The 22,887-nt window shown below is 38.4% G+C and overlaps 1 protein-coding gene across 1 annotated transcript in view; it reads right to left on the bottom strand.

Moving 5' to 3' along the window:
• Positions 1 to 22,887, bottom strand: part of ADGRD1 (adhesion G protein-coupled receptor D1) — a 449,125-nt gene that overhangs the window by 172,790 nt on the left and 253,448 nt on the right. The window contains exons 16-18 of the mRNA XM_051975862.1: positions 15,780 to 16,100; positions 4,757 to 4,984; positions 4,494 to 4,709 (exon numbers count right to left, since the gene is read on the bottom strand). Coding sequence (XP_051831822.1) covers positions 4,494 to 4,709; positions 4,757 to 4,984; positions 15,780 to 16,100 — 765 coding nt within the window. The remainder of the gene's footprint in view (positions 1 to 4,493; positions 4,710 to 4,756; positions 4,985 to 15,779; positions 16,101 to 22,887) is intronic.

The raw sequence follows: 22,887 nt of genomic DNA on the forward strand, positions 1-22,887 counted from the left end.
TAGCAACAGATTGAATACAAAAGAAATATGAGGATTCAGCTTTTTTCTATTCAACCAAACATTAAAGAGATTTGCAAAAATGTCTTATAAATCTATGCTAAAATACCACTCTTCTAATTTTTTGTTTTGTTTTGGAAAATATTGTTATGTTTCATTAAAATGTTATTTATGTCAACATGAAATATGTTTAAAAGAAGTATATTACAGAGGCAGCTGATAGCACAGTAAATAGAACACTAACCCTAGAATCAAAAAGATGAGTTCAAATGAATTTGAACTGACTGAACTTGACTGAAGTCTCAGATACATTAACCAACAGTGTGACCCTGGGCAAGTCACTTAACCTCTGTTTGCCTCAGTTTCCTCAATTGTAAAATGGGAATGATAATAGCACCTACTTCCTACGATTATTGTGAAAGCTATGGCCCTAGAATCAAGAAGATATGAGTTTAACCTCAGATACTTACTCCACATGCATGCCTGGTAAAGCTACTTAAGTTCTATTTGCCTCAATTGCCTCATCTATAAAATGAGAATAATAACAATATCTACCTCAGGATTAATATGAGAATCAAATAAGATGATGTTTTAAGTGCCAAGTACAGTGCCTGGCACATAGCAGGCACTATATAAATATATATTTCTTTCTTCCCTGCCTTTATCAGTGACATTTAAAGTGAAGTAATAAATATAAATTTATATACTTATACAAACAATATATGTGCATATTACATGTAATATAATTATATACAATTTTATGTGTAATTAATTTTATACAATTATAAATTTATCAAGTTTAATTTCTAATATGGTAAATATCAATAGACATCACATGGACAAAAGAATTCTCAATAATTTTTTTAAATTATTAAGGAATATTGAGACCAAAAAGTTTGAGAACCACTGATATAAGGACCACCTGGATTAGGAAATTCCTTTAGCCAGTGAAGGTCAGTACCTTCTCTTCGTCTTAGTGAGTTTTTGGACAACAGAGAAATTGAGTGATTTGCCCCAGATTTATTGATTCAATACATGCTGGAGGCTTAAATTGAACCAAGTCCTCCTACACTAAGGGCAACCCCTGACAGGCTATATACTATATTTAACAGATGAAGAAACTCATACTTGTAAGTATGAGATCCAGGAGGTAAGTCTAGATCTGTCCTGTTTCTAATGCTCTTCTTGCTTCATAAAATTATAGGAACAGATAATTTGGAAGGGACCCAAAGGCTTCTTAATCCAACCTAGAATCTTTTCTATAACATACCTGACAAGTCATAATCTGACCTTGGTTTAAAGATCTCCAGGGAGAAGGAGACTATGATCTCTGAAATCAGTCTATTCCCTTTTGGGAAAGTTCTACCAATTAGGAAGTTTATAAATGGAGACTAAATGTGTTTTGTTGCACCTGCCACTGAGTTCTCTTTATTTTGTTCTCTTATGCAAAAAAAAAAAAAAAAAAAAAAGAGTCAATCCTTTGAGTCTTGTCCCTCCTCCATATATATGACATTCTTTAAAATACATGAAACTGACATTCACGTCCTTCTCTAACACAGCTTCACTGGTGATATGAATTATAAAAGAAATAGGAGTGAATACAGAAACTGAAATAGAGAAGAAAAGGTCCCAATAACCACAAATGAATATTGTCTGATGGAATGACATAGATCTCTTTAATTGTGCATATTTGGTGATTACTTCTGATTTGACAATGCAATATTACTAACGTTTCCATAAAGGACAAGAGTCCTCCAAATTTCTTCAATAAGATACAAAACATCCCAATGGCTTCTTTTTTTTTTCAACTTTTAGCACCTAAATTTAAGTATCTCTTTAGCCAGAAATGATTTAATTCAATTAAAGAAATATTTGTAAAGTATTTAATACATGCATAGGTTCCCTTCTAGCCTTGTGGAAATGACAATATTAAAAGACAAGCTGGGCTTTTGCTTCCTGGAGCTCACATGCTCTAGACACAATATAATCCATACAAGTCTACACAACATAGAACATAGGAAAGAAACCTGAATTTATAGTCAAAGAATCTGGATTTGAATCACAGCTTTGTCACCTATATCCAATGTGTCTTTGACAAGTCATTTATGCTCAGTGATTCAGTTTCCTCATCTGTAAAAGTAGGAATTGGAGTAGATGAAGTCTAAGGGGCCTTCTTAGAGGTCTTATCTATAATCCAATAGAGAACCATAAAATAATTTTAATTTAAGATGCATTTTTAAATAAAAGCAACACCATTGTGATTGAACAATTTCACTGCTCATATTCCCCTGATTGTCACTAATTTCATTGGCAAAATGTGGATCCTTTTTTTTTGCTAGGCCCTAGAGAACCTTGAATAAGAGAAATCATGGCATAGTATAGGTCTGAGAGTCAAGAAGACGTGGATTCTAATCCCACCCCTAATTTGTACTAGCTGTGTGATGATATGGAAGAGTCACTCTACTTTGGACTTCGGTTTTCTCAGCATAAAATAAGAGAGTTAGACTAAGTAGTCTCTCAGGACTGTTTTGATTTCAAAGTTATGTTGTTCTGAGCAGTAGTACCCCATCTTTTCTCCATGAAAAGGATTTGCAGAAATATTGGTGTGCCCACCTGTCTGACCATCTAAATCTCTCAACTCCTTCTATAAGCATTTTTGCATTAATTTTGAAGATTTGAAGAAGAGGGAGAGAAAAGGGACGGGAGAAGAAAAAAAAAGAAGAAAGAGGAGGAAAGGGGAAGAAGGAGAAAAGGAAGGAAAGAAATAAGGAAGGAAACGAGGAAGGAAGGAAGGAGAGGGGGAAAAGAAGAAAGGGAGGGAAAGGAGAAGGAAGGGATAGAGGGAGGGAGGGAGGAAGAAGGAAGAAGAGGAAGAGGAGGAGGAGAGGAAGAAGAGGAAGAGGAGGAAGAAGGGGAAGAAGAAGGAGGAGGTGGAAGAGAGGAAAGGAAGGACAAAAGGAAAGAGGGAGGGATGGAGGGAAGAAGGAAGGAAAGAAAGAGGGAGAAAAGAGGAAGGAAGGCAAAATGGAGGGAAAGGAAAGGGGAAGGATGAGGAAAGAAAGAAAGAAGAAAGAAAGAAAGAAAGAAAGAAAGAAAGAAAGAAAGAAAGAAAGAAAGAAAGAAAGAAAGAAAGAAAGAAAGAAAGAAAGAAGGAAAGAAAGAAAGAAAGAAGAAAGAAAGAAAGAAGAGGAAAGAAAGAGAGAAAGAAAGAGAGAAAGAAAAAAAAAGAGGAAAGAAAGAGAAAGAAAGAAAGAAAAAGAGAAAGAAAAAGAGAAAGAAAGAAGAGGAAAGAAAGAGAAAGAAAGATGAAGAAAGAAATGAGGAAAAGAAGGAAGAAAGGAAGAAGATAAAGAAAGGAGAAAGAAAGGAAGGAAGAAAAGAATGAATAAGTGAAAGAGAGGAGGAAGGAAGAAAAAGAAATAAGGAAAAAAGGAAGGAAGGAAGGAAGGAAGGAAGGAGGAAGGAAGGAAGGAAGGAAGGAAGGAAGGAAGGAAGGAGGAAGGAAGGAAGGAAGGAAGGAAGGAAGGAAGGAAGGAAGGAAGGAAGGAATAAGTGAAAGAGAGGAGGAAGGAAGGAAGGAGGAAGGAAGGAAGGAAGGAGGAAGGAAGAAGGAAGGAAGGAGGAAGGAAGGAAGAAGAGGAAGAGGAGGAGGAGAGGAAGAAGAGGAAGAGGAGGAAGAAGGGGAAGAAGAAGGAGGAGGTGGAAGAGAGGAAAGGAAGGACAAAAGGAAAGAGGGAGGGATGGAGGGAAGAAGGAAGGAAGGAAAGAAAGAGGGAGAAAAGAGGAAGGAAGGCAAAATGGAGGGAAAGGAAAGGGGAAGGATGAGGAAAGAAAGAAAGAAAAAAGAAGAAAGAAAAAAGAAGAAAGAAAGAAAGAAAGAAGAAAGAAAGAAAGAAAGAAAGAAAGAAAGAAAAAAGAAGAAAGAAAGAAAGAAAGAAAGAAAGAAGAAAGAAAGAAAGAAGAAAGAAAGAAGAAAGAAAGAAGGAAAGAAAGAGAGAAAGAAAGAGAGAGAAAGAAAAAAAAAGAGGAAAGAAAGAAAAGAGAGAAAGAAAGAAAGAAAAAGAGAAAGAAAAAAAAAGAAGAAAGAGGAGGAAAGGGGGAGAAGGAGAAAAGGAAGGAAGAAGGAAGGAAAGAAATAAGGAAAAAAGGAAGGAAGAAAGGAAGAAGATAAAGAAAGGAGAAAGAAAGGAAGGAAGGAAAGAAAGAAAGAAAGAAAAAGAGAAAGAAAGAGAGAGAAAGAAAGAAAAAGAAGAAAGAAAAAAGAGGAAAGAAAGAAAGAAGGAAGGAAGGAAGGAAGGAAGGAAGGAAGGAAGGAAGGAAGGAAGGAAGGAAGGAAGGAAGGAAGGAAGGAAGGAAGGAAGGAAGGAAGGCAACCCAAAGAACCCCTTTCCCTGCGGGGGTTCCTGAGGATCCATTTGAGCCGCCCCATCTCTTCAGAACGCCTCAGTAGCTGACAGCTCCCTCTGCCCTTGGGCCCCTCGTTCGGATCCCCTTACTCCTCCAAGGCATCATTTGTCTCCATAGACCCGCAAAGGAGACCGCGGGAGGGAAATTTGGGGCTCCCCTTCATAATGGCCTCCTGGAAGCGCCCCCCAGAGCCCCAAACCCCGCCGAGAAAGGCTCGCAGAGTCCCAGGAGAAAAGCCTTCTTGGCCGGCCCACGGCCTCAGGGAGCGAGGAGGAGCGTGGGCGGCCACGTCCCGCGGGCCGCTTCTGCAGGGACTTCCCGAGACGCGTTGTTTCTGCGGTCTCTCCCCTACGGCCTGCAATCACCCCCTGAAACAGACGCGGCCTCGCTCCCGCTCGAGGAACGTGCAGTCGCCTTCACCCAATTGAGAAGGAAAGCGGCCCCGCTGGGGCGGCCGGAGGCGCATCCGCCGCGGGCGGTTTCTCCCCGCGAGCGGACGTAGCGGCTCCAGACAAAGCCGAAGCGAAGCTGCTTCCGGCCGCCGCCGGGTAGGTGTCGGCCAGAAGCGGCATCCGCTCGTCTTCAAAGGGACGCGCTCATTAGCATGCTAAGCCGATAGCCGCTGGAGGACTATGGGAAACGAACCCCGGGCCTTATCTCCCCCAACAGGACTCGGTCTTCTGCCCCCAGATGAGCCCGCTTCTCTTTGAATGGCCGTGCGGGAAACTCTCGGGAGCCTCAGCCTGGGCTCCGGGCGCAAACGGCCAAATCTCAGTGCATCCGTACCTGGGGGCTGCGGCTGCGGAGCCCAGCCCGGGAGCACGGCTCTCAGGCTGTCAGAATCCCCTTCCTCTTTATCCACACTGGCTCCCTCATTGCCCCCATCCCTCCCTTTCTCCCCCCCCCCCCACAACACACATTCACCTGGCTGGACTCCCCATATCAGTTGAAATAGAGATGTTTGAAATCCAGGACAAATGATTAGATTATAGGTTTAGACCTGAAAGCGTCCTCTACCTCTGAAACACCCATTTTAATAGATGAAGAAAGTGAGAGGACGAGATCTAGATGAGTTAAATGTCCTTCCCGGGGCACGGAACCAAGAAGATATTTGAACTCAGCTCCCCTGATTTTTAATTTGTAACGTGGTTGTTTCTCTCCTCTGCCAAAAGTATTCTTTAAAAAAAAAAAAGTCGCAAATGTAGTTCAACAGAGCCCCTCTCTGCCTCTCAATGTCCTCAGGCGCTTCTCTGAGCTCCAGATGAAGAATTTTTTAGGCTGAGTTCTCCCTGCTGCTGAAATCATAGATCTGAACCCCTATACTGTCACTCCCATCCCTAGCATAAATAAATGAATGAATGAATGATTTAGAAAAAGGTGTACCCAATGTATTATTTTGGGTGAGCATTATAGAGATGAAGCAAAACAGATTTTACCTTCAAAAAGGTTGAAATATAATGGGAAAAGTGTACAAATGATAAAAATGTTCTATTATTATAAATCCATAGGAGAGGTTTGGAGTGTGTGAAATATAATGGCAGGGAGGGGCTTCATGGAGAAAGTAGTCCCCAAGTTGGAACTTGAAGGAAAGATACGTGCAGACTATGGGATGTCTGTGTGGGCACTGTGGATAGGGTGCTGAAGGGGAAAATGATCTTCCCTCCTCTGACAGCGTCCCACTTGAGTTCAGGTTCTCATTGCCTCGTACACAGGCTGTGACAACAGCCTGCTGATAGATTTCACATCACGCCAATCTATCCAACACTCAGCTGTCAAAGTGTCAGGAACAAGTCTGACCATGCCCTCAGTCAACCAACTCCAGGAGCTTCCTGTCACCTAAAAGCTCAAATATAAAAATTCATTTGTGTTCTAAAGCCTTCTATAACATAGTTTCCTCTTCCTTTCCTTACTTTTTATAACTTACACTCCAGCAATCCTGACCACCTTGCAGTTCCCAGTTGCCTTTCTCTGTATCCCCCATCACTTAGCCCAATACATTACCCCTTAACAAATGGCCTTTAGTCGATTGACTAATAAGAGGTTGTGGCTATTCCAGCTTGTGTAGAGAATTCATGATTAGGCTGCCAAGGAGGTTGGAGGTAGACAGTACTGTACCTTGGAAGCCGTGGGACAGGCAGGTAAAAGAAAATCAATATTACAGGAAAATGCTTTGGAGATTTGGGAGAAGTGACATAAACAATTCAAATGAATCAACATTTATTAAGTGGCTCTGTTAGGCAATTAATTTATATTTGAGAATGAGATATTCTGGTTTCAGACCTGCCATTGCTAATATAGGTCCCAGTCATTCACTTCTGTACCACCCAGTTTTCTGCCTGAGTATCAAAGTTGCAACAAGAAAGAAAGAAAGAAAGAGGAAAAAAAGAAAAGAAAACTAACTGAAGTGACCTGATTTCTGAGCCACAAGTAACTTTAATCAGCAAATTATTTCTTTTCTCTGAGCCTCAGTTTTGCCATCTGTAAAATGGAAGATAATAATCCTCCCCAGCCCTAACTTAAAGGTGTTTGTGAATCTCAAATGAGATTCAAATGGGCATTTCAAGCCATCTCTGGTTACACTAAAATTGATATGAGGAGAGCAAGTGAGTGTGGGGAGAATTAGGGCGTCAGTGTAGGTAAATAGGAAGGGAATTTTGATATCTGTGAGTAGTGCTGGGCTCTGCAACTTCAGGCTTCGTCTATGGACCCCAGTAGAATGCAATAGAAAGATTCAGTAGGTATCAAGTGTGTAGAATAGAAATTTAAAAACTAGACGATCTTTGTTCTAGAGGAACTTGGCTTCAAATTGGGGGAAAAGATATGACTAGAGATATCACATATGGTTGAGATCTGTAACCACATCTATAAGGTCTACTGTTTTTGAAATTCAAGATCTGCATTTATTTGAGATAATGGATTCATGTGTGAAAGATGGTACAATTAACCAGACTAGTTGTAAAACACCCTTTATTCTTTCTTCTGACATGTTTCTTCTATTTAAGTTCCTTTCCAGAAGAAAGAAGCAAGCTACACACAAAAATGAATTATAATAAACCACTGGAGTTCAAACATTTAACTTTACTAGTTCAAGTACAAGATGGTAGATAAATGACTAATAATAAAGACAATAATAGCTAGAATTTAAATAGTGTATTAAGATTTGCAAAGCAGTTTACATATATATATATATTATCTCATTTGTCTAGAAAGTAATTCATTTGATCTGAGAATTTTAGTGAACTCCAAGATCAGTATGAGTCAATAAGATGATATAGGAACCAAGAAATGTAATCCATTCTTTGTTGGCATTAAGAAAGGCAGAGTGTCCAGGACAAGGGAGGTGATTGTTCTGTTGGACTCTAACCTGGTCATTCCACATAGACTAAAGCTAACAGCACGAAATGACCATCAAATCAATTTTGTTATTTATTATATGAAAACAATGCTAAGAACAAAATTTAGTTGAGCAAAAGGGAAATTAATTACTATTGTAATTTATTGTGCTATTAAAGGACTGTGCAAGTTAATTTTTATTTCCCCTCTAAATTTTAGTATTTTGAGACATAGCTTCAATACATCTCACCCTAAGTATTAGTTCTTCTGCCATTTTTGGAGATTCTGTGACCTAGACCATTAAATTTGACTTAGAGCCATGAGAATCAATCCTTCAAAAAGCTGATGTGGATGCAAAATGGTATGGAGGAAAGAGCCTTGATTCTGGAAGAGGTTGTTTTTGTAGTGGATGTTCAATTACCATGATCCCATTTGGAGTTTTCTTGGCAAAGATAATGGAGTGGTTTGCATTTCCTTTACCAGCTTGTTATATAGATGAGGAAACTGAGGCAAACAGGAGTAAATGACTTGCCCAGGGTCACATGTGGGTGAGGCCATGAAGAGTCAGATATAAGTGAAATGTCTAAATGACGCAACAATAATTCATCCAAACTTCAGTACCCAAGGCAACTCTCTCTAAAAATACAATTTGCAAAGAAAGTGCCCATTTGCATTGGTAGAGGGACTTTTCTCACATGGGAGCTCCCTAAATCAGCAAAATTGCAGGACCAGTCATTAATTAGACTATAATAAATAAATAAATAAATATATAATAAAGTTATCTTTGAAACTTATTACCTTATAACTTAACTTTGTATTTATTTTTGTATCCCCTGCAGAGTTTCAAACATAATGTAGAAGTTCAATTAATGCTTGGCTAAGTCAGCAAATTGTTTGCAGAGAAAAAGTAAAAAAATAGCCTAGTTTAAGGCTACTAAACAAGCCTAGTTACCTAGACCACCTTACTGAAGAAAGGTAGAATAAAAACTTTCTAAGGACAGGGACTATTTATTGCCTTTTCCTCTTTGTTGCGTTAGCACTTGACATAGTGATTTTGCATGCAGTAGGCACTTAATGAATGTTCATTGGATTGCATAAAAATCTAGTCAGTATACTTGATTCCTAAATGGATCACCTTTCCATATCTACTGTCCCCAGTGAAAAAAAATATAATATATAGAGAATAGAGTCATGGATTAGCAAAGAACTTTTCTTTACAGCATTTCTCATCTGAACTCTAGCAGCCATTCCCAAGCCAGGATTGTGACATAACTATCTTACTCATAAAAGTGAAAATATGGCAAGGCCAAACTCTTCAGATGACAAGAAAAACAAACAATGTCTTAACGGTAAATTGGTGTTCCAAAATTGATCTCTAGGACAAAAATATAAAAATTCCAAAAATAAGTTTTATTAATGAAAAATAAAAGAACACACCCTAAAAAAACAACAGGCATGGGAAAAATCTGTGCGCCACATGGAACAGGGGGAATGAACAAAGGGAGAAGTCAATTCTCCTTCCTTAGGTCTCAGTTTTTCAAAAAATATACAGGGGCAGCTAGATAGCACAGTGGATAAGTCAAGAGGATCTGAGTTCAAATCCAGCCTCAGACACAACACTTCCTGGCTGTATGACCCTGAGTAAGTCACTTAACCCCAATTGTCTCAGAAAAAAAAAAGTTATATAAGTTCTCTTCTTTCATAAACAAACAGAAAAATGGACAAGGGTTTCCCTCAAGGTTATTGATAATTAATAGAATTGGCAGATAATCGATAATGTCCCCACATCTACAGTACCTTGACTAGGCCAGAATGACCAAATTTAGAGGGGCAAAGATAAAACTATACTCCTTTGGCAAAGCAGTCTTAGCCCCTACATCTCAAGAAAAAATAAAAATAGGAGGTTACCAGGTAACAAAATATAACATATCTAGCAAGAAGCAAAGATTAGAAAGCTACCTGATAACTGGCTGGTTGAACTCAAGCCCACACTACTTTACATATCCCCATCTTGCAGCAGCCTTCTCAAAAGCAGCCCTGGTCTCAAGAAGTCTGGAATATCTCCAGGGCCCATCCCTTCCAACTTGCCACTTTCCTTAAGAAAAGACCCTGGTACTTGTCCGAGACAAACAGATTTCCAGCCCTTCACTCTTGACAACTCAGGCCTTAATAATTTTTCTAGCTGGTCTTCCTGCTGCTTCTCTCTCTCCTCCAAAAAGAGTTTTCCTAAGGCCTTCTTAAACTCTGACCGTACTGGTCCCCTACTCCACTGATTCCTATTACCTCAACTATAAACTACAAATGTTCAGATTTTCCAAGATCTGCTACAAACATTTCATCCTGGATTCACTGATTCTACTTCCTACAATCTATCTTCCATTCAAGTTGGACTTCTGCCTTCAGATCTCATCTTTACTTCTCTGAACTCCTCATGCAGGCCATCCCCTATGCCTGGACATGAATACTCTCCTTACTCAGGGCCCTGTCCCCTTTCCAATTTTTCCGTAACCCTTACTTCCTTGTATGTGGATTTTCTGCCCTCAAAGGCAGAAACCCCAAAGCTTCAGCTCTAAGCCCAGACCCTCATGTCTAGCAGCCCTTTTGTAAATATGTATTATTGGACTTCAAATGCCCCACTCCTGACCTGGAGAACTAATATTCAATAAGGAATGTATGATATATTCCCATATTTTTCTTATACCTCTCTCAAATCATTCTTTCTGCTCCTTGGCCAAGAAGGATCATAGATCAAAGACTCAGTGCCAAAAGGAACTTTAGCAGCCAACCAGGTCATCCCTTCATTATATAGATGGGGAAACAAGTCCCAAAAGCTAAAAGTAACTTGCCCACAACCAAACAGGAAGGATTTGAATCCAAGGAGTTATTGGATATTCTGCTAGACTAGAAAGAGCACCCAATACACTACAAATACTCAATACAACTTCAGTAAAGTAAGTTTGCAGGAATCAGAAATCTCCTTCCTGCTTCATGGTGACATATTGGTCTAGATTGTATTTAGGTCCCTTTCACAACTGGTGCACATTTGCCTGAGATTCTCACTGACTCTTCAGTTCCAACATCTTAATAATGGGAATAAAGGAAAATATAATGAAGGCAAAACTGTAGCCCAAGTCAAATCTTGGCTCTGCTAAATGTCCTTGGAAGAAGGCCTCTGAGCTCACTTCTTCCCTCAGGTCTTCACTCTAACCACCCAGGGAGCTGTCCTCTTCCAAGAAATTATTGCCTCTAGGCTCAGGTACCCTGGAAAAGTTTCTTGGAGGAGCCAGGAGCCAGGAGGGGTAGCTCTGGGTCCATAGAACATAAACCAAGTCCTTTGCCTAAGCCCCAATATAAATGATCAGATCATAGTAAATAAGCAGAGCCCCAAGCAATACATCTACCAGCCTTCCAGCACTCTGCATCAGCTGTCACAAAACCCTCCCCGGGAGGGCAAATGCTGGAAGGACTCTGGCAGAAAATGTGAGTTTACAAATGGCCTGCCAGGATTGCTCAATACCCTCCAGCAGTCCAGCACTTGGCTCATCCAAGGGTAGGTCTCAGCTTGATTGACTTCAGCCAGGGACTGTTGAGAACCACACCTTAACAAAAAGACCATAGTATCTGATAACATGGTGGTCAGAGCCTCGGTCTGCCCAGAGACAGACATGGCTGTGCTTTCAAGACCAGGAGAGTCCAGCCTTCAAATGTGAAGAATTCAGATAGTGTGTGTGGATCAATATGGGCCATTTACCTACACAAAGCCTTAGACAGCTCCTCTCCCAATCTATACTCCCTACCACCAACATAGACTCTCTATTTTACAGTTAGGGAAACTGAGGCAGCTAGTGGTTAAATGACTTGGTCAGGATCATATGATTAGTAAATATCTGTAGGTGGATTTGAATTGAGATCTTCTTGACTCCAGGCCCAAAGCTCATCTGTAAAATGGAAGTGTTGGAAGAGATCATCTATGAAGTCCCTTTCAGACTGAGATCAATGATCCTAAGTAAGATGACCTCTTTGGTCCTTTCTCGATCTCAGGCTAGGATTTTCCATTGAGTTGTGCCCATTTACTAATAAAAGAGGGCCTTTGATCTTTCCCAACATCGGGGTGTTTTCCCAGTGAGTCCCAACTTCTCATTATGTGACCAAAGTATTTAAATTTCAGCTTCGGTATTTGACCTTTAGAGTTGAATGGTGTTCAGTCATTTTTTTAGTTATGTCTGACTCTTTGTGCCCCTATTTGGGGTTTTCTTGCCAAAGTTTGCCATTTCAGAATTAATTTCTTTAAATATTGATAAGATATTATCCCTCACCCAAGGGCTAAATCCACCAAAGGATTCTGACCCTATCTTTGATTCATAATTGAAAGGGAGAGTAGAGATAAGCCAATATGGTTCCCTACCTAAGTATGGATTAATAACTATAAAACATTATCTCCCTATGGTTTCCTTGCTCTACAGCAACTAGCCGGTCAGTCAACAATCATTTATTAAGCACTCGCTATGTGCCAGATGGATGTAAAAGCTAATTATAGCTCAGGCCCACTCCTGGTTAAAAAAAAATCAACATCAGTAAATGTTGTCCTTGTACCCTGACATCTCCCCATTCAGCTGCTCTGCAGCTGTTCTCCCAAAGCCTCTTGCTTCTGTCCATCTCCTCCAACAGTTCCCCAAATTACTTCCTTTGCTATATGTGAGGACTGCTTCTAAGACTTTTCAAATATTATCTTCCCATTTCCCACCATGGATATTCCTAAGTACTGATTTTCTGATACATCAAGTCATTTTATTGTGTCTACTATTTGTCAGGAGGCAGCTAGGTGGCAATAGATAGAGCTTGAGTTCAAAACCAGTCACATATAATCATTAACTATGTGATCCCTGGGAAGTCACTTTATCTTCTTTGACTCAGTTTCCTCATCTATAAAATGACCTAGGGAGGAAAATGGCAAATCACTCCAGTGTCTTTGCTAAGAAAATGCTATGAATAATATTGATATTCTGTGAGCCAGAGGGTCATGAAGAGGGGAATATAATTGAACAAAGACAATAACACTATTTGCCACACAAATAAAAATATCTCCTAAATGATAGGGATTCAAAGAAAGGCAAAAACTGTTTTTGCCCTGCCCTGAAGGAGCTCACAGATAACACACACAAAAATATCTGTACACATGATATTCACAGGATAAACTGAGATTCTGAGAGAAGGTTGTAGCATTGAGAGGGACCAGGAAAAGCTGCGTGAATATGAAAATTAATGTATTAACCCATTAATACATTTGGTAAGATGGTATTTATGGGATTTAACGGATATTGTTATTTATTCATGAAATAAGAAAAGCTATCATTTATATAATGCTTAAAGTTTGCAAAGTACTTTACATGTTATCTTAATTGATCTTTATAACAACCCTGGGATATAAGTGATCCTGTTATTGTCCCCACTTTACCGAAGAAGAAACTGAGATTGAGAGAGACAAAGTGAGTTGCCTAGGATTGCACATTTATGAAGTATCTGAGGCAGCATTTGAACTCTGGTCTTCCTGACTCTCAATCCAGCCCTCTCTGTTATACCCCATAACTGCCTCTCACAGTCACTGCCTTTATATAATTTCTGCACATGTTGTCTTTCTATGCCATTTATTTTTATACTTGCCTTACACTTTATTTGCTATGCATTCATTCAAGGCAACAATTACTCACTGTTGGCATTATGTGTGGGCTGAATTCAAATTTATTTTACAATTACTTCAAAAAATGAATACTTCATGTTAAAATTTATTTTATATATTAAAGGAGGATATTTGGCATGGCTATTCTTGAAAGGAAGAAGAATACATTTCTAAAAGCAATAGTTCATGATTATAAATAACACATAATGCCATTTAACCCTTCTAAGTTTCCGTTTCTTCATCTTTAAAACAAAAGTATTCCTTTATCCTCATCATCACCATTATCCAGATCTGGGATTTCATTGTTGGGGAAAACCCCAAAGAGATAAATTCTTATTCTAATAATTATCTAATTTGACTTATGCAATAATCCTGGAAGGTAGAAGCTATTATCATTACCATTTTACAGATGGGGAAATGAAGGCAGATAGCAGTGAAGCGATTTGCCCAGAATCACATATAGAGTATATATCTAAGGCTGTATTTGAACTCAGATCTTATGCCATCTGACCTGGCATAGTGGGTAGAATGTTAAATTTTGAGTCAGGAAAAGCCCACAGGCAAGTTCCTTAATGTTTCACTCATCTATTCAAGAAGCTTCCCTCTCCCTTCCCTCTCAGTGTCCCCCATATGTGACCAGTTGCCAAGTCTTGTTGATTCTCCCCCCCCAAGGGAGGGGAGAGACCCCCCCAAGTCTTGGGCATCTGTCCCTTTCTGCCTTTTCACACAACTACCAAAATCCACTCATCATCTCCACTACTGTAACAACCAAAGGGGATTCCTGGCTATCAGTCTCTCCCCACTCCAACCTTCACACAGAAGCAAAAGTCATTTTCCTTAGCCAAAGCTCTGATTACGTCAGTCCTCTCTTCAAAAATCTCTAGTGGCTCCAAATATGCCATTTAAAGGTCTCTAAGCCTGCTTCTCTTCCAGCTTCTTAGGTTATTTCATTTTAATTTAGCACAAGGCAGTGGATAGAGTAGCAGGCCTGAAGTCAGGAAGACTCATTTTCCTGTGTTCAAATCTGATCTCAGATACTAGTTGTATGACCCTAGGCAAGTCACTTAACCCTGTGTGCCTCAGTTTTCTCATCTATAAAATGATCTGGAAAAAGGAAATGACAAACCACTATGGTATCTTTGCTGAGAAAACCCCAAATGGGGTCATCAAGAGTTAGACATAACTAAAAACAACTCAACATTAACTTAGCCTAGTACATACACAGAGAGAGCACTGAACTTGGAATCCAGAAGACCCAAGTTTGAATTTTGCCTCAGACATTTATTAATTGTATGATCCTGGACAAGTCACTTAACTTCAGTCTGCTTTAATCTCTTTGTCTGTAAAATTGGGATAATAACCCTTATATCACAAGGTTGTTTTGAAGATCAAATTACATATTTATACATATACACACATATAGGTTTATATGAAATAAATATAATATGCATACATATATATAAGTATATAGATACATATATGTGTACATAGATATACATATATATTTGCAAACTGAAAAGAGCTACGTGAATTTTAATTATTATTGTTACTATCGCTCTACATTCCAGCCAAACTGATCTAAAAGTTGTTTGATGAATATACTATTCATCTCAAATTTCTACATCATTGCACAAGGTATTTTCAATGACAAAAAATAGATTTCTGCACATGTTATCTTTCTATGCCATTTATTTTTATACTTGCCTTACACTTTATTTGCTATGCATTCACTTTAAGGCTCAGTTAGATGCCTCTTCCTACAGGAAGTCTTCTCTGATTCCCCCTCAAATGATTTTTTTTCTTTTCTTTTCTTTTCTTTTTTTTTGCTGTGACTTGCCCAGGGTCACACAGCTAGGAAGTATTAAGTATCCAAATCCGAATTTGAACTCATGTCCTCCTGACTTCAGGACTGGTGCTCTATCCACTGCACCACCTAGCTGCCCCCTCAACTGACTTTTTGTTGAGTTCTGTTGTATATACTACATACCCCCATCCATCACCACCACAGACCAGATCCCTGATAGAACATAAGTCCTTGAGGACGGGGATCTTTTTATTTTTGAACTGAATGTAGCTCCTAGGTGCCAAAGGATTCTGGTATATCAATGGCAATACTAATAATTCCTATCTCCCAGAATTTATAAGGATCCAATGAGATAATATTTACAAAAAATGCTTTGTAAATATATAAATGTTAGTTGTCATCATTACTATCTTTATTCTTATTATCATTAGCCATCTATCCCTAATCATGGAGTTAAAGTATGACTTAGAACAAACTTCAAGGTTGCCCTATTATGTGACATTAAATCATTAGTCTTCATTTCTGAAAAATGATGTTACCAGCCAGAATCATCATCATTAAGTCTGACTGTGGCTAAAAGCATGACCTCTGACCAGCAGTCCTTCCAATTCCATGTCCCCATGAAGATCAGAGCCCCAGATGATCAAGCCTCCTGCTTTGTTACAAGCTCCTCCATCACTCATCTCTAAGCAATTGACCTTTGCTGGGCCGAGAGAGATGCCAGGCCCATTGAGCCTGCTAACCCTCAGGGATCTTACCTCCAGAGGGACCACTTGCATCAGGATAGCAAAGTTGGTGAGGTGATTACAGTGGCAGATGGAGTAGTTGAGGTTTCTTTCTGTAAGGACACAGCCTTGATTTGACCAGACGCCTCCTTTAGAGCTAAAGATTAAATCAAAGGAGATACATAACTTGGTTGGCATTTCCTAAATAATTTGTGATTAAATAATGATATCTACAAGCTAGATTACTTTAGAAAGATTAAGTATACAATGATATCCCCCTAAAATCCAATCATGAGGGGAAAAAAGCCCTATTAATGACAAAATATTCATAGTATCATTTTCTGTAGTAACCAGAAAGGAAAAATGGAAACAAAGGGAATGCTCTTTCATTGGGAAATGAATGGGAAACGTGGTATATAAATGTGATGGAATATCATTGCTCTGTAAGAAATGAGAGCCGGAGAGAAAGAGCAGGCGTGAATAAAGAGCCAACCCCAGCATAAAGAAGATCGGAGTTCAAGTTCCACCTGTGACATATTCTGACTACATCACCCTAGCTAGATTAATCATTTAACTAATGTGGGTTGTAGGCAACATTCTAAGACTATCAAGTTGTAGAATAGGTGACAATCTACATTGATAAAGGAAGCTTCCTCCCATGAGTTCCCTATACTAATGAAACCAGAATCGGGAGGAAGAAAAAAAGACAAGAAATAAGCAAGCAAGGAAGGAAGAAAAAAAAGTAGAAAAGAAGAGGGAAAAAGGGAAGGAGGGAGGGAGGGAGGAAGGAAGGAGGAAGGAAGGAGGAAGGAGGGAAGGAAGGAAGGAAGGAAGGAAGGAGGGAAAGAAGGAAGGAAGGAGGGAAGGAGGGAAGGAAGGAAAGAGGGAGGAAGGAAGGAAGGAAGGAAGGAAGGAGGAAGGAAGGAAGGAAGGAAGGAAGGAAGGAGGAAGGAAGGAGGGAAAGAAGGAAGGAGAGAAGGAAGGAAGGAAGGAGGGAAGGAAGGAAGGAACGAGGGAAGGAAGGAAGGAACGAGGGAAGGAAGGAAGGAACGAGGGAAGGAAGGAAGGAGGGAAGGAAGGAAGGAGGGAAGGAAGGAAGGAAGGAAGAAAGGAGGGAAGGAAGGAAGGAGGGAAGGAAGGAAGGAGGGAAGGAGGGAAGGAGGGAAGGAGGGAAGGAAGGAAGGAGGGAAGGAAGGAAGGAAGGAAGAAAATAATTAATAATGGGTTGCTAGGGCTGTGATTACAGCGAATATACTGTGAATTCCTTTCTCTATATAAATGTAGAATATACCTTACTTCAGGACAGGGACTATCTTCTTTTTCTCTCTTTATTCCCAAGCACTAGCAACATTTAATTCATGGAAGGGAATTTCATTGGTATAGAGAATACCCAATTAGACCACTTCCTTTAGAACACAAATCTGCGCCAGCTGGACAATTTATAATCTTAAAGAGTTGCCTTGGGCATTGGGAGGATAAATGGTTTGTCCAGTTTCACACAGTGTCTTTCAACTAGAGGGCATTTAATAAATGTTTATTGAAAATTCAATTGAGAAAATGTGTGGAAATGTGAGAAGTGAGACAGAGCTGAGAAAGCCAGACTAAGAGCATGTGCACACATACATGCACATATACACATACACACACACACATGCAGAGTCACAATTATGGAAGCAATAACAATACTAAAAGACTGTCAAAGGCCGATGAATTTTCATGAACTATCTAGGTATCAGATTCCTGATTAAAGAAATCAGCTTCCTTCTTTCATTCTAAAGATGGGGCCTACAGCCATAGAATGTTGCATATACTGTTGGGTCCTGTCTCTATATTGACTCTGCTTAAATATAATTAATGGATTACAAAGGAAGCTTTAATAGGAAAAAGCATCATTAAGAGGAAATGACTGTAGTGTGAGGGAAGGGGAAAGGGGAACACAAGCTTTTTTTTAAAATTTTTTTTTGAATAAACAAATTAAGAAAGTTCTATACAATCCCAAAGCATGGAGAAGGAGGAAGAAGGCTGAACCTTGGAGAAATCATTTTTTGTTAGCTTAAACAAACTAATTGGCTTCAGTTGTTCCTTGCTGAATATTCAATTTGAATTGTAATGTCAGCTATAAATTTAACCAGCTAGAAATCTGGTAATACTGATGACTAACTGATAAAAATATGATCCCACACCATTTTCATTAGTGTACAATGAATGGGGCACATTCTAGCCAGTCTTAAGATAAGAATGTTCCTAAGGGAACACAGCAAGAGAGGAAGCCAGTGACGAATGCTATTGTACTCCTGGGTGAGTCTCAATAGGCTGCTGAGATCTGAGTGATGAAGTTAGAAAGGAATAATTTAGAGCTGTTCAATGATGGTTTAGTCTAATGGCTCTGAAACCCAATTACAACAGTTTCAAAGCACAGGTTTTCATGATGAATGGTCTGATTTGCAGTCAGACCAGGATTAGTTTACCATATTACAGAAAAGCCAGAAGAGAGCAAATCAGTCTCAGGCTAACTCCAATGACACCAACAGAAGTACTTGAAGAGAACTTTCTCCTACCAAAATGTTTCCACTCTATAGCATCCAGTCCAGTGGGAAAAGCAAACAAATACTGACTCATGTTGAAGACCATTGTAAAATAAACTGTTTATGTCTATTGAGTATAGTCATTTCATAAATCAATAAACAAATTATCAATAATTTTAAAATTCCTCCTTGTCAGTTGATTCTGCTTAAATGTTATTTTCTTTCTGGATCACAAAGGAAAGTTCAATAGGGGAAGGCATAATGAAAAGGAAATGACTATAATCAGCAGATTCAGAGAGTCCAGGGATTACAGGAACTGAGGAAGGGGAAAGCAAAACTAAAGCTTTTGAAAAAAAAATACTTTCTTTGATGTATTCTTTTCATAAATTACTTTATATATGAAAATTAGAAATTTAAGATTATTAAATTTAAATGAAACCAATTTCAACAAGTCTTCCATGATGAATGTTTGCTGTTTGTCAGTTGTACCTAGCTCCTCATGACCTATTTGAGGTTTTCTTGGCAGACCCTGGAGTGGTTTGCTATTTTCTTCTCCAGTTTATTTCATAGATGAGGAAACTAAAGCAATCAATGTGAAATGTCTTGCACAGAGTCATACAGCTAGTTTGAGGTCAAATATGAAAGCCTCTCATTGACATTCATAGTCCTTCATAATTGAGTTCTTTTCTAGGCCGGCCTGGACCTGGATTACAGGCTATGGAAACTTAGACAAGCCTTGTCTTAATTTCTCTGTGGCACCAAATAATTCTCTAAAACTTATTGGAGTAGTACCTATCTTCAATAACAGAGGGAGTTTCAATGAAATGAGAGGTCTAGAGTACACACACAAAAAAGATGTCATAAAGGAAAATGCTCTGACCTTTCAATCAAAAAGTCTGGGTACAAATCCCAGTTTTGCCACCAACTAGCTCTATGACCTTGAGCTGATCATTTAATTCCCCTGGCCATCAATTTCCTCCTTTTTAAAATAAAAGTTATATTTAAAACCAATACCACCTTTAAACTATATGATACTTTTATGAAGTAGAAAATACAATAAATTAGAAAAATTGATCATCAATGGATGATTAGGAAATTTGCTATTTTCAAATGTGGTCCATAATATCTTCTACTCCTATAGATGTGAATTATATTTTCTATCAATCCAAGAAGATTAGAACCCCTAAATCAAAGCCAAAATAGAATAACTAACATGATTCAAGTGGCACCTCCTTCAACAGGTCTTCCCTGGTTTTTAATTATTTTCTATTTTTCCATATATTTTTTATATTTTCTATTTAAATATTTTCTGCATTTTCTGTATATTTCAATTTAAATATTTCTATATATCTATATATTTTCTATATATTTTTCATACATTTTTCTATTTAAATATTTTCTACATTTTCTCTTCACGTATTTCTACATATATTTTCCTAGTACAGTTCTATGCTACTTTTGTTTAAAACTGTACAAAGTTTCTGAGACTTCCTCTATTTTATATTTATTATTCTGTTTTTCCAATATTATTTCCCTTCATTGCCTCTAACCCCCTCAGTAGGTGCTTAATAAATCAGCATGGAGCAACTGAATTGGAGTAAGGTCCCACTGAGTGGAAATCCATGTTGAATGAGTCCTTTGCAAAGCTCACTCTTGTTGGGAATTGTCCACATAGATTTGTCTTCATTTTACTAGTTCCAGAAAGATATACTCTCAGATTATTAAAATATGCGAACAATCAAAGAATCTCCCCTGCTACCAGCAAGTGGTATTTCATCATGTAATTGTGAATCCTGCTCATCCTGTTCAGGGTCATCATGCCCATTCTGCAGATGGGAGGCAGATGTTTCAGCTGTGTAGCATGGAGGATCCATTTAACTCTCAGGCAGTAAAGAAAACTAGGAATCCATAGAATCATAGACTTACAGCTAAAAAGGATCTTAGAGATCATGCAGCCCAAGCCCCCACCCCCTTTTTTTTTTACAGATGAGGAAACTGAGTCCTAAAGAAAAGTAACTTGCTCAAGATCATACAAGGTATAAGCTGTATGAGGTAGAGGTCAAGGTCCTCTAATTCAAAAACAAGTTTTCATTTTACTATATGGCACCTCCTGAATTCAATTAAGCATGATTTTATGTACAATTTAAGGAATTATTATGCGATTATATGCACAATATATCAAGCAATTATTGGGTGCATAACTGTTGTTACAATTATTAAACACTTATTATGTGCACAATGTGTTCTAAGTATTGAAGATGTTTCATTCATATCAGATTTTTCATGATCCCATTTAGGGTTGTCTTGGCAAAGATGCTGCAGTCATTTGCCATTTCCTTCTCCAGCTCATTTTATAAATGGAGAAACTGAGGCAAGCAGAATTAAATGCCGTGCCTAGGGACATAAAGCTATAATGTCTCAGGTCAAATTTGAACTCAGATCTTCCTGATTTCAAGCCAGGACTCTACACAGTGTGCCACCTAGTTGCCAGCTAAATGTTGGAAATATAGAGGTTGTTGCTGTTTGTCCTGGTTCTCAAACAGGACCAAGAGACATCAGGGAGATGGTGCTATAACACGCAAAAATAAATAAATAAATGAATGAATCAAAGGACTTTGCCCCCAGGGGGTTTATAATAATTAAAGCCTCAAGGAGGAGGAAGCAAAAGGATAGAATTCCCTTCCAAGACCCAGGACACTTTTCATAGGTATTCTGTGCAACAAAGGCCCTTAAACTAAAGCAGGAGGGAGAGACCAGGAAGGATTATTGTAGGCAAAGCTGATCCAACATTGGATTTCAAATTTAGAAACCTTGAATTCTGAGGATTTGAATTACTTAAAAGCTTACTACCTGGGCAACTCACTTAACCAAGTGTGCCTCAGTTTCCTCATATGTAAAATGAGCTGGAGAAGGAAATAGCCAACTATTCCAGTATCTCTGCCAAGAAAATCCCAAATGGAGATATGAAAAATCAAACATGATTAATTGCCTAAACAAGTTACAACAATCTGTAATAATATTATTATATTATAGAAAAATATACAACAATATAATAATGTGACATAGAATAGGCACTTAATAAGTGACTATTGGTTAGTTTAATGATGTTAGTCCCACAAATTTCTGGCTAATGGTTTGACTTTTTGGAATTTTTCTAGTCTTGTAGAAAGGAAGAAGGATGCCTTCTAGATAGTCAGTCAAATAAAGTTATCTGGGAAAGGGAGACAGCTGACCAGTCAGTCAATAAACATTTATTAAATGCCTACTATGTACCAAGAACTGTCTAAGCTTTGGGAATACAAGAAAGGCAAAAGACAAGCTCAGTCCCAAAGAAACTTTCAATCTAATGGAAGCATAGGAAAGATAAAGTTACAAAAGTCAGGTTTGGGATAATACCTTGAAGACTTTAAAATTAGATCTGGTATATGAATGTAAAGGAATATTGTCATATAAGAAATGACAAGCAGCTGATCTCAGAAAAGTCTGGAAAGATCTACATGAACTGATACTGAATAAAGTGGACAGAACCAAGAGAATATCATACATGATAGAAACAAGATTATGTGATGATCAACTGTGATGGTCGTGATTCTTCTCTACAATGAGGTGATTCAAGGCAATTCCAATAGACTTGTGATGGAGAGAGCCATCTGCATCCAGAGAGAGAACTATGGAGACTGAATGTGGATCAAAGCATAGGATTTTTCACAGTGTTTTGTTGTTGTTGTTGTTGTTGTTGTTGTTTGCTTGCTTTTTTCTTCTTTCTCATTTTTTTTTCCTTTTTGATCTGATTCTTCTTGTGCAGCATGATGAATATGGAAATATGTTTAAAAGAACTGCACATATTTAACTATATCAGATTGCTTGCTATCTAGGGGAGGGGGGAAAAGAGAGCGAGCACAAGGTTTTGCAAAGGTAAATGTTGAAAACGAGCTTTGCATATATTTGGAAAAGCAAAATACTATTAATTAAAAAGTTAAAAAAAATAAAGTTAGACCTGGGATATCAGACTTGATGGTGTGGGCACTGGGGAAATATAGTGGGCTTTTTAACAGGAAAGAGACAATAAAAATTGTAAATCAAAGTGTAGAGAGAACATGCAAGAAAAAGAATAGGAGGAATGTTAGGGGAGGGAAGTTAACTCCAGCCAAGGAGACTAATACAATAGGCTGTGAGATGTTGAATGACCTATAAGTGATGAGGGAAGATGTAGAGCATTTTCTGGGAATGGAAAAGGAGAAATTGATGTGAATATAGTATGAAGAAGGACTTAACGATGGCAATAAACACAGTATGCTTTGGTCTTCTCTTTTTTTTTTTTTTAAATATTTTCTTAGCAGCCTCTTGTAACAATTCCTCTAGTCTTATTTTTCAAGATTCTTAGAATCTCCGAGGTGGAGGGGACTTCAGAGATCATCA

The sequence above is a fragment of the Antechinus flavipes genome, chromosome 1 (genome assembly GCF_016432865.1).
Source record: "Antechinus flavipes isolate AdamAnt ecotype Samford, QLD, Australia chromosome 1, AdamAnt_v2, whole genome shotgun sequence".
Classification (NCBI taxonomy): Eukaryota; Metazoa; Chordata; class Mammalia; order Dasyuromorphia; family Dasyuridae; genus Antechinus; species Antechinus flavipes.